The sequence below is a fragment of the Cyprinus carpio genome, chromosome B16 (genome assembly GCF_018340385.1).
Source record: "Cyprinus carpio isolate SPL01 chromosome B16, ASM1834038v1, whole genome shotgun sequence".
Classification (NCBI taxonomy): domain Eukaryota; kingdom Metazoa; phylum Chordata; class Actinopteri; order Cypriniformes; family Cyprinidae; genus Cyprinus; species Cyprinus carpio.
Window position 1 is genome coordinate 16582511 of NC_056612.1, and position 18762 is coordinate 16601272.

Below are 18762 nucleotides of genomic sequence, written 5' to 3' on the forward strand. Positions count from 1 at the left end.
ACCTGCAATGTGTACTGTACTTTATGTGTCGTCATAAAATGATTGATGATGGTGTAGTAGTGGTAAATTCTGCGATCAAACTAGAATCTTACAAAGCTGGTCTGTTGCATCATCAGCCCACAATGTAGTTTCACAGCATTGTCTCATTTCACGTCTTGTTAATGATTGTACTGATTACATATTGAAGCTTGTAAAATAATTGCTAACTAAGTACAAAGATGGGGTGGGGGGTTTTGAACAGATATAAATTATATTGTGCAATAATGGGACATTTTTGAGTTGATAATTTGTGTGTACACTGGCTCCAAAATGTTTAAAACCTGAGGTTCAGGTTGTTTTGTATATGGAGTTAAAATACTTATTTGTCAGGCTGATGTTCTGACATGAATATTTCTTTTTCCAAACTAAAGGGAACAACAATATTTTGTCTTTCAGTGCTCTAAATGCATTGACCGATAATGTTAGATGATGTGGGCACATATATTTCATCTGTTGGGAATTTGTTTTTTAGACTGCTGCTCTAACATGTTGCATTCAGAGCATGTTAATGTTGTTGTTTTTTTCTGGTTTCATATGGATTTTTACCTCAATCAATGTCCACCAATATCTTTCATTACATATGGAATAAGAATACACAAACTGGTTTAAAATAATCTTAGTCATAACAAAACCACATCTTGTTATATTTTCTCCTCTGGAAGGACATGATCAATGTTTAAGTTCATGTTTGATGTATTATGATGTGCACCCCTGTCTATTTTTAGTTTACACAGATCTGAAATTAAAATGGAATTTGAAACTATTCTTTTTGTATTTCTATATATTTGATTTGTTGCATTGTATTGTTCTACCTTTGAATTGAACAAAGTGAGGCAGAAATTTCAGATGCATTTGGAAGAAAGTTGGAAATACAGTATATAACAACCGGAGAAAGAGCAAATTGACTCTTCTCATAATATATATATATATATATATATATATATATATATATATATATATATAGAAGTGAAACAGAAAATTGTTAGGCTTCAAAAACAAAACAAATCCATCAGGAACATTAGGAGTGGCCAAATCAACAGTTTGGTACATTCTGAGAAAAAAAGAATGCACTAGTGAACTCAGAAACAAAAAGGCCTGGACGTCCACGGAGGACAACAGTGGTGGATGATTGAAGAATCCTCTCCATGGTAAAGAAAAACCCTTTCACAGCATCCAGCCAAGTGAAGAACACTCTCCAGGTGGTAGGTGTATCACTGTTAAAGTCTACAGTCAAGAGAAGACTTCATGAGAGCAAATACAGAGAGTTCACCACAAGGTGCAAACAAGGCCAGATTAGACTTGGCCAAAAAACATCTAAAAAAGCCAGACCACTTCTGGAAAAACATTCTTTTGATGGCTGAAATTAAGATCAACCTGTACCAGAAGTGAAAAAAAGTTGAAGTGAAGTGATTTGTGGCCAAGTATGGTGTCCCATACTCAAAATTTGTGCTCTGCATTTAACCCATCCAAGTGCACACACAGCAGTGAGTAGTGAGCAAACACACACACACCCGGAGCAGTGGGCAGACACACTGCTGCAGTGCCCGGGGAGCAGTTGGGGGTTTGGTGCAGTTGTGGTATCGAGGGTGGAAGAGAGCACTGGTTATTCACTTCTCCACAGACAACTCCTGCCAGAGCTGAGACTTGAACCTGCAACCTTCGACTCTCTAACCATTAGGCCACAACTGCCCCTTCAGAATGCAAGGAAGAAAAAAGTGGTGGACAGCACATTCCAAGGCCCAGTTTATGGCGGGGCCCCTCTCTGACCACAATAGTGGACAAATGTTTGCTATATTTTGATTGGATCTTGGTGGACTAACATAAGCAAACTGTCCAACGCCATCGGAAGGGTGCCAGGACAACAGTCAGACACCTCTTAGAGGGCAAGAAAAAGACCTCTGGTACAAAGCCCGTGAAGGACGGGACTTCCAGTTGGTCAAAATGCAGTTTCTGCCCTTCACCCACCAACAGACTGATTCCTCAGGTTTTGGCCAGTGACCGCCATAAAAACTCCTTAGGACCTCTGGATGCAGCAGCAGTGGGTGAAACAAAGAGGGATCACAGAGTTCCATCCAAATCCATTCATAATTATGTTCTCAAACCTTAAACTGATGCAATCTACTGTACAACACACACATCTTATACTTCAGAGAAATAAATATTCTCAGTAACAGTGCAAAATCTTACACAAACTCAGCTGTCAATGGACAAATAAATGCATGCATGACATTTCAATCTTTTCCCATCATGTTTGGACTTAATGTGTTCCTAATATTGCCAAAGGTATTATGGTTTTGGTTTGGTAAGTGAGAAATGCACCGGTTAAACTTTAGTGACACTTTTCTGAATGTGTGTTTGGACTATGCAAATAAGTTCCACAGGAAGAAAGAACGGTGATTGTTGTTACCCCAGTGAAGATGTTAACAGATACAGAGTCTGAGTCCTGTTACCAGGAAGACAGCAACAGAAACGACCTGTTCTGAATCTCCTGCCTGCAAGGGTGAGACAATAGCAGATCAACCTCCATTCTGAGTCTGAGTCCTAGGAAAGGACTGCAACAGATCACCAATGTTCTGAACCTCTGGCCCGTGAGTGAAGAGGCAATAACAGATACCAAGTCCTGAGTCTTCCGCTTCGAGGCAGCAAACAGATACGACCACGTTCTGAGCCTCCAGTCTGCGAGGAAAGAGATAATTTACGTTCAGACTTAATTCAGAGTCTTCTTCCAGTGAGACAACAACAGATGCAGCACATTCTGAGTCTCCATCCTAGAGAGACAAAGCAGATCGACCAAGTTCTGAGTCTCTAGCCCAGAGAGGCAGAAGGCACACAGACATCTGCAAAAAGGTTAAGCCCCAGCAAGCAAACCTTCACTCCACCTACTCCAGGGCCACATCTGCGGGTTCCAGATTTTAGGACCCTTTGGTTCTCCAGGAGATCAGCATCCTTTAGCACTTCGTGTTCAAGAAACGGATTCCTGCTCTTTTCCCCACTGCACTGCTACCAGCACAACCGGTGGATGAAGTCACCTGACTGCTCACTCGACCACAGAGAACATAAATATTACTTATCCAAACCTCTTCCAGAGACCTTGGCATTGTTAGATATTATCAGTATATGATTTTTCTAATTTAAAGTAGATATTATATAGCTGATTGCAGTTTATAGCAAATCTTTATATATTTGTTTGATACATAATAGGGTTCTTCACATTATTTCTTTCAGAGTAGCAACAGTTTATCTTTCTAGATAATGTAGCTCTGACAAAGCAAAACCCAACATAATCCCTTGCATTTTATGCATCTTATGCACTTTATTCCTATTTCATTTATGGTATTCATTTAGTAGTTGTTGATTACTCTTGTCTATCTTTTGTTAATAAAATCCATTTTGAACAAAGTCATGAAAACCATATTTGCATTTTTTTTTTTCTCTCAAAAATGGTGTTCCACAATCCTGTCCCATGCAGCTCTGCCACTAGGTTGGTCCAAGTGCACTGGCTGCACCTCCTCCACAGGGGTCCTCTCCTTTCTAATGGTGGCAATGTTGTGTAATGTTCCATGCAGGGGCGGACTTACCCATTAGGCAAAGGTAGGCGACTGCCTTGGGCCCCCAAAAGCCAAGGGCCCCCTAATGCTTTTCATATAGGAGATGCGCATTAAGCGCGGACACGCGAACGGTTGCTGTTTACGGTGTTTATGCACGACAGTCGTCTGCGCGTCCGAGTTGAACGTGCTTCTTGTGTATCCAGCTTGTAGCAAAAATAAAATTTTATGCATCTAAAGCTGACTGCCGCACGAGCGCGAGGTCCCTCTTTCCAAGCGCGCGCACACTTCTCTCTCTGCGTTCAGCGCGCGGCTGAAAGGAGCTGCGCTTTCAGTTAAAACTGATATGTTGCTTCTCTAATTTTACATATAAGTATAGCTGAAATCACAGCACAGCTATTGTCTTCAAGCTATTCTGTAGCCTATTTGATTTTTATCAGACGACGGCAGGATTATAAATCACATTATAAAATGTAATCATTTTTTTGTGCAGATTAACTTCTCGGAAGGGAGAGCTGGTTAGTCTTAATGAGTCGCGTTTCAGTCACTATTTCATATTCATCCGGTTGTCTGACAACAAAGTCAAATGTATCAATGAAAACAGTTTTGAGGATTTTGCTGCATCAAAATACAGTGTGTGGCACAGAGAGGCAAACAAATGTAATAATAAATAATAAATGTACATTTTGCATGTTCAGAAGAAGTGAGCTGCCCTGTCGTGCGAAAATGCAAACAGGTTTGTGTAAAGGGCTCAGTGCAAAGAAAGAGAAGTAATAGGAAGCTAGTATTTCTGTTTTTTTTATTCTCTTTTAATGTTTTTTTCATGTGTCTAATAGACATGAACAAGTTCTTTGAAAAACATCTATGACCTATAAAACATGTCTACTCTACATGCTCTGTTAACCTATGGTTTCACTAATAATAAACACATATTGCATAAAGCATCTATATTTGTCCATGCCCATGTTGATTGGATTAAAAACTTGAAGGCCCGGTTTCACAAACAGGGCTTATCTTAAGCCAGGACTTAAGATATTTAAGCAAATTTTACAAAAATGCCTTAAAAGAAAGTGTTACAGGTGTGCATATTGACACAGAACAATGCGTTTTAAGATATGTCAGAGCAAGATATTTTCAGTTGAGACACCTCAAACATGCATTTTAGTCTGGGACTAGCTTAAGCCTTGTCTGTGAAACCATGGGGGAAATATTCATTTAAGGTACATTTAGAACAGATAAAAATGTGCGATTAAGTTGCGATTATTCACAAGTTAACTCATGACAATCATGCCATTAATCGTGATTATATTTTTTAATTGATTGACAGCAAGTTAAAATGACTAAAATAAAATGTAGGCTTATGCTGGTAACTCACATTTTCATTTTACCTGATAAAGTACCATTTATGAGCTGAGCTGTTTTGTTTAGAGCTTTTACCGGGGAAATCACTATATTTCTGACTCCAAAAGCACCTCCTACTGGCAGAGAATGAATGTGCATTTTCAATAATCCAGTCTGCAGTTTTTGTTCAGACCAATGCGAATATTCACTCACATAAATCTGTTTTAAATAATATAATAATTTATACTTCTGACTCATCCCAGAAATATAAAGTTTCAGTCGTGAGGTTTATCATTTTATAATTTATTTTGTTTTATGATAAAACTAAAAAAAACGGTAAATCAATTGCTATTTCGTGGTCTACAACATGAAATAATAAAAGTATCAGCTAAATGAATAAATGTAAATTAAAGAATCCCATTAGAACATGTACATAAAAAATGTAGAAACATTGGACACAACAATGTGGCACCATTGTGCAGCAGCAAGCATCACGACAAAAAAGGACCTCGAGGGTTGATCTAGGTAAATGTGTGCAAATGTATAGGGCCCCATTCCTATATTTGCCTGGGGCCCCCAATTCACTAAATCCGCCCCTGGTTCCATGCCCTGTCAGGTGCAACCCTCAGACTTTTCAGACACTGAAATCTTCCCTTTAGTTGCCCAAAGGTCATTTCAATGTGTGCCCTTGTCCTGGCTAGAGCTGCATTGTAACTGGTTTGTGGTCCAGGGTTGGGGGTCATAAGATACTACCTACAGGCATAGCCCCTGTCTCCGACCAGGATCCTATCGTAATCACCTGTACAATGGTAAAATGCAGTTCTGTTAGGCCCTGAATAAGTTTGTATGTAAAGTGAGCTTGACATTAATATTTTTCCTTACCACGTTCAAATAATGTGCATAAACGTGACTCTGAAAATTGAGTTGTGCACAAGATCCTGGCCATTTGGCTTCCACATTTGTGACATGGCACAGAGTCACACGCTATCTAAGACATTGTAGTCAATAAACTGCATACTTATGTTAATACATTGTGTATATTACCAATCTAAAACATTAAGAATTGTAATAGTAACTCACCTGCACCCTTTTGGTTCACAAAATCCCCTTCATTGGGGCCTGGTGGGGCCTTGATATGAAGGTTTGTGCAGTCTATGGCACCAATAACATTAGGGAAGCCTGGGGGACAATCAATTCTTCCGCAACAGGTTGCTTTCGTAAAAACGGGCAAGACAGCTACAAGTGCAACAGACTTCTCGTATCACCTCTGCTTATAAAGCCGCTATCTATCTAATCCTGTTTACATGAAATAAGCCTGTTCCCGAGCAGGTTTAGGTTTACAGACCTAATGCTATGACAGCAACTCAGGGATGAGATTCGAAGAACCAACCAATCCAAGATCAAGCGAAATCGTCAACAATCAAATCCAGGTAGCTGAGTTAGCGACGTATGAAGAACGGGACCCTGATCTCTCTGAATTTTGTGTTTTTTTGTGGAATGGAGGAAGAGACTGTTTTGCATCTTTTTTTCGAATGCATGTTAAATTTTTCTGGATTGATGTTGCGTATTTATTTACTATTGCGTGGATCTAAAATTAATATAAGAAAAAGATGTTATATTTTATTTTGATAAAAAAAAAAGATATGGATAAGACTCACATTTTTATGCTAAATCTTTTAATATTATAAGGTAAGTTTTACATACACAAATGTAAATGGTCACAAAGGAAGCCCGGTATCTCGCATTTCAAACTTGATTTGAGGATTTATTTTGAAACTCTTCAAGGTCATTCAAACCGGAAAGCAACCAGAACTATGGACACGCTCAAAGAACTAAACTCCTCTTTTCTATTGTGATTATTGATGTATACCCTCCCTGTTATTTATTTATCTTTCTTTATCTTTTAATGTGAATGTGAACACCGTGTTTGTAACTATATATATATATATATATATATATATATATATATATATATATATATATATATACTTTTGGATGTGAATTGTTCAGCATATACAATTAATACAACGGGACGGTACCGGAAGTGGCGATACACTTACCGAGGATATGGAAAGTGCGATAAAGGTCCATTGACAAAACCGGACAGGAGATGGCGGTCTTATCCTTCTTTCTGTAGGACAGACCAGTGGCATTGAAATGGTTAAACTGGTGGAGTTGACACGCTTTTTGTCGTCGTTGTTTCGAGTCGAGTTGGGGGAAAACAGCGGCAAAACGGAGATGCTGAGCGGAGGGTTTTTCTAGTCGCCCACCGGTGTTCAATGACATGAGCAGATTTGTTAAAAAACCAAATTATGGCAGGGAACCTCAGCCGCTACTTGTCTCTAGTTATTCCTGCCGCCGCATAGAAAAGCCGCATTGTTGAGAAAAAATTCTTGTAACCGTGAGCAGCAATAATGCGAGGCGCGGACAGCAGCAGCAGGTCTGCCGTGATTGTGCTGTGCCTGCTTGGATGCGATTTATGGACGGCGGCCGCTAAAACGCTGCAGGAAAACAGCGATGCCAAAGGTACGAGACACGCCGTTTACACCCACGAATACATCACTCCTGTGTAGATTTATAAAGACATTGATAGAGATTTGGACTCTATGCTTTGACTTTCTGGATGGCATTCCCTGTGCTAACTGTTAGCAACCTTAGCATATAATAACGCAAAGTGTATAAAGGCCATAACGAAGACATGTCTTATCAATTAAATAGTTTTAATGTAATATTGACGTAATTAACAACGCAAACTTTGTTAAATGTTCGTGATTCTGGTGTTTTGTAAGTCTCAAGCCATCTGTTTGAAATCGGATTTCACTTTTGTGATGCCTGTCGTTGCATCCACTGTTGCCAACTCTCGCGAGACAAATAAGCAAACACAAGCACAATATTTTTTTTATTATTTATCATCATCATCAATATTATTTACTATCAATAATTTATTACCAATAAATAAGCCTGCAAAGTGCAAACTGAAACCACTCTTTTATCTGAGAAGCTGTCTTACACAAACTGCAACAAAAGTGGGAACAAAACTCCAATCACCTGTGAGCAGAATAGAATTGGAGAGATGGAAAAGGAGAAAAACACAAGAGCTTCAAAGGGGAGCTGTAACATAGCCACATTTTTATAGCCTACTAAAATATAGGCTATTTGAACCATATTTACTCTTAGTATTATTATAGGACTACTTGTTTTTTATTCTAGCCCATGATAATTAATACATTACAAAAACATCAAAGTCATCCTACTTTTATCATCACTTGGATTACAGCATCACGCGCCTTCTTTTAGAACGTGATTTTGTCCAATGAGGGTGAGGAGGGGGCAGAACATTTGTCAAATTATGCTGTAGCACCACTTATACCCTTTTTCCACCAGCATGAACAGGGTGCTAGTTCAGAGCCAGTGCTATTGCTGGTTTGGAGTTGGTTCCACTGGCGAGCCTTCTAAGGACCGGTTTAATTTCCACTGGCTAGAGAGCCACCACATTGAGCCAGGTCTTACCTCATCTGAATACGTCTCATTTCTCCTAGCAACAGTAGCGTGTCAGCGTCAAATAAAACGGGCCTGTTCAGGATGCAACGGTGCCGGGCGGAGCGATGCACCGCGGGAACGATCCAAAAGCATAGAGAGCCGTCTTCCTTCCAGTCGCTCCCACGGTGCACCAGTGCCGCACACTGACCATTCCGGCCGGCGCCATCCCGAACAAGCCTAAACACCATCAACAATGGTGGACGTTGCGTTGCTATTGATGTTCATGGCTTTAAGAACCTACATCGGCATCCAAACAAATCCCAGTGTGTTTAGCTGTTATTTCAAATATGGCAGTTAAAAGTATTTTGTGGGTCACAGTAACCCCGCCCCCAGCCCTTGACACAAGCAGTTCTTATTTCAAGCCCAGCAATGTTTTGGTGCTACTTACGAACCACTTTTCCTGGTTCGGAGCTGGTGTTTTGGGTGTCGAAAGACAAAGAACAGATTTGAAACTAGGCTCTAGCTCTGAACCAGCACCCAAACTGCGTTGATGGAAAAGGGGTATTATGTAGGGTGGCCAAATGTGCCATTTTCCCGGGACACGTCCTGGCCAGGATTTCTATATTGCCTAAAATATCCACATATTGGCTTTGTTTGCACAGTGCAGACCAATTGTTGTATGACAAAGTACCGTGACGGTACGGTACTTTTATTTCATACACCGATCGGTATGCTCAGTGCTGCTTCAAGTCAAACACTAATATGTACACGTATTTGCATCGCTTTGACTGTCGTTCTCTGTAGATCCCACCTACTCATGCACCACGATTGGTCGATTATGTACAATGTCTGCATGTTATTGGTCAAACGATCATTATCTTCATTAAATATGAAAACAGGAAACCAAAGCCAAAACCTGGATATTTTAGGTAATATAGAAATCCTGGCCAGGACGTGTCCTGGGAAAATGGCACGTTTGGTCACCCTAGTATTATATTATTGCACTGGTTTGCTGCGAACAGACAGAGTGTCATTCAGTGCATTGGAGAATACGATGAACATTAATAAAGAAAAAAAGTTGCTTGTCAGGTTTTCCTAACAAGTAACCATATTTTTTTAAATAAGCCCAAAAAAACGCAACCCGGGATTTTTTTTTCACACAGCTTTACGAAAAAAGATTCCCAAAGTCGCATATGATACAAGGACTTGGCTACTCTGGTTGCAACAAGCATCAATGCAGCTTCCAGCGCACATGAACTGAGTGGTCCTTATGTCATTTTCTGTAGGTGAGACCGAGGAGTGTAAACAATTTTTTTTGGTCTGTTTCTCAATGTTTTTAAATATTTTTATTCTCATAATATGTCCATGTATTAAAGAGCTAACGTTACTCTCCTTGTCTGGTCAGTCGTGATATTTATTCTTTTATACATGTATATCATTTATAATGTATATCAAATTGAACAGGAGAACCCATCCATTAAACTTTCATTATTAGACTTTCTTACCTCAAAATTGTTTCCTTTTTTCCTTCATGTTTTTATAAAGAGGCTTAGAAACTGAGAAGCTTAAAGGTCCCCTGAAGTGCCGTGAAACACGCAGCATTATTCTATGTGGTGACAATTTCAAATAAAACAGGAAGAGAGGGCAGGACATAGAGCAGCCCTGCCCCCCTTTTAAAATAGCCAATAGCGTTTTGTTTATATCTGCCTGGGCCAGAGCCGGTGAGCTTGGTAAAGCCGCATTTGACAGCCACAGTCTAATAGATTACCCCCTAGATTCAATATGGAACTCTTAGTAAAACAAAAAAGTGGTCACTCCTAGGCACTCAAAAAACAAAATTAAACAAAAACTCATACTCCCCAACATAAACCACTAAATTGTTCCCCATCACCTAAACGGAGCCAAAGTCCGGATCAGACTGTGTGTGCTGCCGCTGTTCACGTGAAACATAGTGAAACTAGACCTCATTTGCAACAATCGAAGCATATTTACACTGTCTGAAATTGAATCGTTCCCTATCACCTACAGTGTGCACTACTAGCCATTCACTATACAGGAAATACTAGCTACACTGTGAACAAGTGACCAATCTCAGCTGGCACTTCATCGTCTATTTAAAATCCAGGGAGTGGGCGCTTCGGATTCTAGAGAGAATTTGATTGGTCGGAAGATTTGATGAGAAGATGAAGAAAGATGTGAGGTCAAAAAAATCGTTGAGCCGTTTTGGCGGAAGTGACGAACTGCAAGCTTTGAATGTTTATATCTTCTAATTGCAAATTTTGTCTCTTTTTTTTTTTTTTTTTTGGAGCACACTGCCTTATAGATAACCTTAAGACTAACATATTGATAGTAACACCCAAAAAACTTTCATTTTGATTTCATGGGGACTTTAAAGATTTTGTAGTGATTTCAGCCATCATCTTCTGAAATCTTAATGGATCTTTTTTATTTATGCCGTGGCCCATGATGGTTTTATTATTAGATTATTTCAGGCTTCTGACTATTTCGGACTGTTTTAGTCTAAATGATCTCACTAATGTGTAACGTAACGCAGTATTAAGTGTCTGTGTATTAAGATGTCAATGTGCTGGTGAAGAAGGTAATTGAAAAGTTTTCACTAATCACTAATTCACATATGACATTTACATAATCCTGATATCACGTTAAATACTTTCAGGTGAAGCATGGGTGTCAGGTTGTAAAAACCTGCTTAAATGATATTCAATTCAATTCAATTCAAGTTTATTTGTATAGCGCTTTTTACGATACAAATCATTGCAAAGCAACTTTACAGAAAATTAAGTTTCTACAATATTTAGTAGTAGCTCATCAGTGGTGACTGTCAGTTCATGTGCATATAGCAGAAATGTTCAGAAAAATCAATAAAAGACGTAAACAAACAGACGATTAACACTATTAACAGCAATTATGCAATCAAACTTATAGCAAAAATGTGGTAGTTCTGTATGTTTTTTCTGGGTTGGCATCATCTGAGGTCCCTCTGTGAGGTTGGCATCATCTCTTCTCAGGTGTTCTGGATCCAGACTGGAGCTTGTGTAAATCCTAGTTACCACGGGATGTAAATCCCGTTGGCAAAGCAGAGAAACAAATAGAAACATAATTAGCGTAGCTGCTGTTCCAGCCAAGTAAAATTAATTAGTTTAACCCAAGCTAAAGAATAATAATGCACATTTGATCAGATATAACTGCAGTCCAAAATTATGAGATGCATTATTTGAATGCTTGGCCAAAGAGGTGTGTTTTTAATCTAGATTTAAACAGAGAGAGTGTGTCTGAACCCCGAACATTATCAGGAAGGCTATTCCAGAGTTTGGGAGCCAAAATGCGAAAAAGCTCTACCTCCTTTAGTGGACTTTGCTATCCTAGGTACTATCAAAAGTCCAGCGTCTTGTGACCTTAGGGAGCGTGATGGGTTGTAGCGTGGTATAAGGCCTAGTAAGGTACGCAGGAGCTAAGCCATTAAGGGCCTTATAAGTAAGTAATAATATTTTGTAACTGATACGGGACTTAATAGGTAGCCAGGTGCAGAGACTGTAGTATTGGGGTAATATGATCATATTTTCTTAACCTGGTAAGGACTCTAGCCGCTGCATTTTGGACTACCTGTAGCTTGTTTATTGAGGATGCAGGACAACCACCTAGCAGTGCATTACAATAGTCCAGTCTAGAGGTCATGAATGCATGAACTAGCTTTTCTGCATCAGGAACAGTTAACATGTTTCGTAGCTTGGCAATGTTTCTAAGATGGAAGAATGCTCTTTTTGTAACATGAGAAATATGATTTTCAAAAGACAAGTTACTGTCTAATATAACACCCAGATTTTTGACAGTAGAGGAAGTAACAGTACATCCGTCTAATTGCAAATTGTAATCTACGAGATTCTGTGTAATGTTTTCTGGTCCAATAAGTAATAACTCTGTCTTATCTGAATTTAATAGGAGAAAATTATTTGTCATCCAATCTTTTACATTTTTAACACACTCTGTTAGCTTAGATAATTTTGAAGTTTCACCTGGTCTTGTTGAGATATATAGTTGAGTATCATCAGCATAACAGTGAAAACTAATCCCGTATTTTCTAATGATATTACCAAGGGGCAACATGTATATTGAAAATAGCAGAGGACCTAGGACAGATCCTTGTGGCACTCCATATTTTACTGGTGATAAATGAGATGACTCCCCATTTAAATAAACAAAGTGGTAGCGATCGGACAGGTAGGATCTAAACCATCTTAAAGCCTGCCCTTGGATACCTGTATAGTTTTGTAATCTATCTATGAGTATGTCGTGATCTATGGTGTCGAACGCAGCACTAAGATCAAGTAAAACTAGCAATGATATGGTTGGCAAAGCTCACCTCTTGACAGCAGATTGATTTAGCAGCTCATAGACTGCCAGTTTGGTTAAATCCTCCTTGTCTGAGGAATCCCCTTAAACCCCCTCCTCTCTCCTGATGGAGTGTCCCCCTCCCCCTCTGTCTCCTGCTGATGAGCAGCATCAGCACAGATGGGTCTGCTGCTCTCTCATCTTTAGGACAGTAGACTAGCACATTGTATGTTTCTTTGAGTATGCAAAATAGGGCTTTCCTGCCTTTTGTCCGGGCTGTGCCATTTCCTCATCTCTGGGATCTGAAAAGGGAATGCTGTGTGTGAGGCCTTGGCACTGTATAGTCAGGCCTGGAGTGAGTTTTGCCATGCAGCTTTATATCTTACAGGTTGTGTTTTTTTTTTTTTTTTTTTTTTTAATCTTCAATTCTTAGTTGGAATGTAGTTTATGCAAAGCTTTGAATTTAGTTACTATTAATGTGTTCTTTTTATGCTCCACATTGTTTAAATAAGTTATAGCTTTGTCAGATGATTGCAGTTAATATTAATAATAATGCTGTGCAATATTGTGAATCTCAGATGACTTGAAGAGTGATCTGTGCCTGGTTGTTCTAATAAAACCAAATTTAATGTGATCTTTATTTGCTTTTCATATGCAAGTCTTTGCTTTTATAGGCTAGTCTTTTTTTTATTGTTGCTACCATTTATCAGATTGTTATTTGGAAAGAAAGGGAATGATCTAGCTTTTTAAATTAGGGTCATTTGATGGGGCAGTCGTGTCCTAATGGATAGAGAGTCGGACTTCTAACCTGAAGGTTGCGGGTTTGGGTCTCAGGTCCGGCAGGGATTGTAGGTGGGGAGAGTGAATTACTTTAATACCACGACTGAGGTGAGACCCTTGAGCAAGGAACCGAACCCTCAACTGCTTCCCGGGCACGCACTGGCTGCCCACTGCTCCGGGTGTGTGTGTGTTCACTACTGCAGCAGTTCTCAATTCCAGTCTTTGCGACCCCCTGTTCTGCACATTTTGTATGTCTCTCTTATCACTTCAGAGGTCTATTCGAACGTAAGTGCCCTGCAAAGTGGACATCACAGGATATTCCGCCATGATTCCAGTTCAAAGCAAACGTATATATGTTCCATTCAAAGTGCACTGAAGTGTGCGAGACATGAATTTAAATTGTATTTATTTACCGAGGTATAGGCTATGATGTCACACTTGTCCGTGTGTGAAGACATTGAGCAGTGCAAATCTGTGAACGAATGTTCCGAAGTGAAGTAAACTTCAACAGATTTCCCCTGCTCAGGGAGTAGGGAGCAATGAACACTGTGTAGGGACCATGTCAGTGTGAACACAGTTCATGCACGGAGCTCACTTCTAACGAGCTGATTATCTGAATCAGGTGTGTTAACAAAGAGAGACATACAAAATGTGCGAGGGGGGTGCGAGGACTGGAATTGAGAACCGCTGCACTACCGTGTGTACACTTGGATGAGTTAAATGCAGAGCACAAATTCACCATACTTGGCCACACGTCACTTCACTTTCACTTGAAGTTTTATTAGGAATTTTTGAGTAGTCATATTTTATTTTATTTTTATTGACAGACATCAGTAATAACAAAGTAGTTCAGTATACAGTACATATACACAATACTGTTCAAAAGTTTGAAGTTAGTAAGAGTTTATTTTTATTCTATTCAGCAAATATGCAATAAATTTATCAAAAGTGACAGTAAAGACATTTATAATATTACAAACCGTTTCAGTTTCAAATATATGCAGTAAGTTCTTTTGAACTTACTATTTAACAAAGTTTCCTGGAGAAAATAAAACCTCAATTTCTACAAAGATATTAAGCCACACAACTAATAACTATGATAAGAAATGTTTATTGAACACCAAATAAGCATATTAAAATTATTTCTGAAAGGATCATGTGACACTGAAGACTGGAGTAATGATGCTAAAAATTCAGCTTTGCCATCACTGGAATAAATTACGTTTTAAAATATATTCAAAAAGAAACCTTTTTTTTTTTTTTTTGCTGTATTTTTATCAAATAAATGCAGCCTTGGTGAGCATAGGAGATTCTCTTTTTTTGAAAACATTTAAAAATCTTACAGAGCCCATGATTTGGTATATAATTTATACAAGCATCTTTATCACACAAAGCGAGTCAGTATGCCTTGTGCTTCTTAAAAATGATTTTGGCTGAGGTTTTGCATAACATTGTGTAACACGATGCAATGCGTCTAGCTAAGGAAAGAGTCCAGAATAAGAACTTTAATTGAAAACAAACTGCATAGCTGGAAATGAGTTTGCTTTGCACTGATGTTTAAAGGGATACTCCACCCCAAAATGAAAATTGTCATTAATCACTTGCCCCCATGTCGTTCCAAACCTGTAAGAGCTTCGTTCATCTTCAGAACACAATTTAAGATATCTTGGACGAAAACCGGGAGGCTTGTGACTGTCCCATAGACTGCCAAGTAAATTACACTGCCAAGTTTCATAAAAGTATGAAAAGCTTCATCAGAATAGTCCATCTGCCATCAGTGGTTCAACCGTAACATTATGAATCAACGACAATACTTTTTGTACGTGAATAAAACAAAAATAATGACTTTATTCAACAATTTGTCTCCTCTGTGTACAGCTCAGATTCACCAAAATGAAAACGCTGACGTGGAGTGACACAGAGGAGACAAATTGTTAAATAAAGTCTTTATTTTTGTTTTATTCGCATACAAAAAGTATTGTTGTCGCTCCATAACATTACGGTTGAACCACTGATGGCAGATGGACTATTCTGACAAAGCTTTTACGGGTTTGGAACGACGTGGGGCTAAGCGATTAATGACAAAATTTTCATTTTGGGGTGGAGTATCCCTTTAAAGTGTTCACTCAGATAATAATGTACTTGCTGCTTATACAAATAACAATTGCATACTGCAAACAACATTTTTTTTTTCTATTTGTAATGACCTCCATATTAGAGCAATGGGTCTTAGGAAACCAACTATGTTTTAGAGCTTGAGAGACTCATAAAGGCAGATAAAGAGAATAAGTCTGGTGTTTTCCACTCATTAATTATCAGTTTTCTGTGGTATAGTCTCTGGATTTTTGATATTGCTTATTAAAGTGCAGAAATGGAAGGATGTGTCTGTTTGTTTGCCAGCTATCATTTCAAAGCATTGTAAGCACATGGGAGACCCCTGTTGTGCTTAATTTTTTATGTGGTCATGTTTTCAACAAACACTAAGACATTTTCTCATCTCTGATTACATAAACCAGACTGTCTCCCATGGGCAAACCGGTCAGGCAACTCTTTCTCTTCACTCACAAGCATTATCTTACAAACAGAGATAGTGGACTCTTATATCACTCTAAATGTGCCTTGTTAGGCTTGGAGAGTTTTACATCTCAAATCTGTCATAAATACAAAGATTAAAAGTATTGAAATAGTGGCTTGATTTAGGTGAGGTTGTTGATAACACCAGACCTGTTTTCTGAACCATTGTGTGTCTTTATTTTAGAAAGTTGTGGTTTTTACTGATGTATAGGGTTATGTTTGATTGGTAACACCTTAGTAAGTCATTAAACAGCCCTCAATGCAAACTTTCTTGTCCACTGTTGACGTATGTTTGGGTTTATAACAGTTTTAGCTTTGAAGGTGTTTTAAGGAAAGGTAGAAGAAACAAAAACCCTCTGAAGGAAATACTTTTAGACCTGATTAGAATTTTATTGGCTGAATCGTCTGTTTTTGTGTCTGTGAAACATGATAATCCTCCAGACAACAGCAGTCTTTTAACTTTAAGCAGAGCCTGGACGTACTGAATGAGCGTGGAACTGTCTCATTCACACACACATGGCCTGTGTGTCTCCGTTTATAGAGGGAGAGAGAGAGAGAGAGAGAGAGACAGCCAGTCTGCTGCACATCTGGATAAGTCATTTTCCACAAAACGGAAAGACAAGCTTGTTTTATGTTTTAAAATGTGTAAAACTGAAAATGAAATGTATTAGAAAGTTTTCCTGTTAGACATGTGAAATAGTCATTAACAAGCATTCAAGAAGAGTTACATTACATTAATTTTTAAATAACAATCTTTGGAACTGTTCTTTGCCAATATAGAACAAGTTGTTCTTTGGTGGGTTGGTCCCTGTAATGGGAAACAAATTTCCCAATGGAGAAGCCATGTTCATAAGCTCTAGATAATCAGGCTGTCTGTGTTGTGACCGAGTAAATTGCTAGTTACTTTTGTTAATGTAAAAAGAGGCTGAAAATGAGTTTTATAGCATTAGATGAATGGCTTAATCATACAAGTAGTGAGCCCACAGTTTTGATTACTTACTAGTGCTAAAAAAATTGCTGATGGTCTTCTAGCACTAAAATGTTTTGAAAATAAGATTCTCTCTGAGGATTGTGGTTATGGTTTGGTTATTTGACTTTCTTTCAAATGCTACAGGAAGAGTGTGAACATAACCTCAATATTATTGTCAGTATTACTGTTGTTGACCGTTTCTAGCACTGTAATTTTGAAAAGGCAGTAGGTACCTGTTAGCCAAATTATGGCAAATTAAGGTACCAAATGAGAGTTTGTTTGAATTTGGTGCGAAAGGTTTCCATAAGATAATTCTTTTTAAAAATACGTTATAATTATGTTTAAATTTCCAGTAAAGATCTTTCAGTTTGGCACTTGTGTGCTAAATAAATGCAGGGTGGTTTTTAGAATACATAATTTCACATCTCTCAGTTTTGAGAAATAATATACAAGAAATTAAAAGAGAGTTTGAAATATCCTTCTTGACTGTGTCTCACTTTCTCTGTGTTTCTCCAACACACCCACACAAACCAACTCTTGCACACTTTAACCCTGTATAACCTTGACAGTACTGTTGTTGTATTTTTGTTGTTTTTTTTTCAGATTAATCAATAATATGGTTTCCTGGTTAATGATGCCTAGCGTCTATGGCTTTTGGTATTAAATGTCTTTGTGATGTCTAGTCATGGTTCTTGGCTCTTCACTAACATTTTTATGTTGAGTAAATTAAAGTCATATTTAATTTGTTTTTATTTAGATTGTAATTTTTTTTATTTTTTTTATGAAAAGAAAATATATTAAGCTAAGCTTCCTTATTTAGACTATAAGAGTAGGAGTTATGCCTACATTCCCTCTCTTTGCCTCTGCCTCTTTCTGTCCTCCACTGCAATGCAGCATCCTGAATGGTGTCTATGGCCAGAAAAGCCATATTATTCCTTATTATTCACGGCTGTAATTTCATGCATACATATCCTAAAGACTTTTGTTCTATGATATGTAGGCCTAGTTTATATGTTGTCTTCATTCTGGAGATAATTGACACCGAAATATAACAGTAATAAGGCCTATTGGATTAGACCTATAAGCTTATACTTTAAGTGTGCAGACAATGGGGAATTGTACCACTGGGTTCATATCATATGACTTTTGCCAGGGAGGGAAAACACAAGTAGAATCAGAATGTCAAAACGCAATAAGATTTATTGCATAAACTTTGCTTGAAATGTTTAAATAATCATAGATTTAATCTGAATTCATGCAGTAGCTTTGTGTAAGGAGCAAACCAAAGATTAAGTGGTTATTTACTGACTGCATCTAGGGATAATTTCAGGCTAAAAGTTGACCAGACAGCCCTAGACAGACTACCATGTATAGTATGTTGCTTGAACATTTACTTTACATCTCATTTATGACAATTTTCAGATTGTGACCTGCCAACCAGCTGCTATCAGTAAGAACAGTGCATAAGAGCCAACTGCACATGCAGTGGAGACTTAGATTAAGAAAGGGAGTCAGCAGTTCACAGCATTTGTGTATCATTTGGAGCGGAGGAGGGAAAGGGGAATTCCCAGAGAGAGCGGATAGAAAGGAGCTGAGCTTCGGGCAGTCCTGCAATGAAACAATGAACAACCCTTTAGAAAACGCTGAAAATAAGATTGATCCTGGTAGGTTAAAAGTTAACTG

General features: G+C 38.4%; 1 protein-coding gene across 1 annotated transcript in view; it reads left to right on the top strand.

The window, feature by feature from the left end:
• The first annotated feature begins 6974 nt into the window (after positions 1–6974).
• Positions 6975–18762, top strand: part of fam171a1 (family with sequence similarity 171 member A1) — a 38880-nt gene continuing 27092 nt past the window's right edge. The window contains exon 1 of the mRNA XM_042741114.1: positions 6975–7451. Within this exon, the coding sequence (XP_042597048.1) occupies positions 7340–7451 (112 nt within the window). The 5' untranslated portion in view covers positions 6975–7339. The remainder of the gene's footprint in view (positions 7452–18762) is intronic.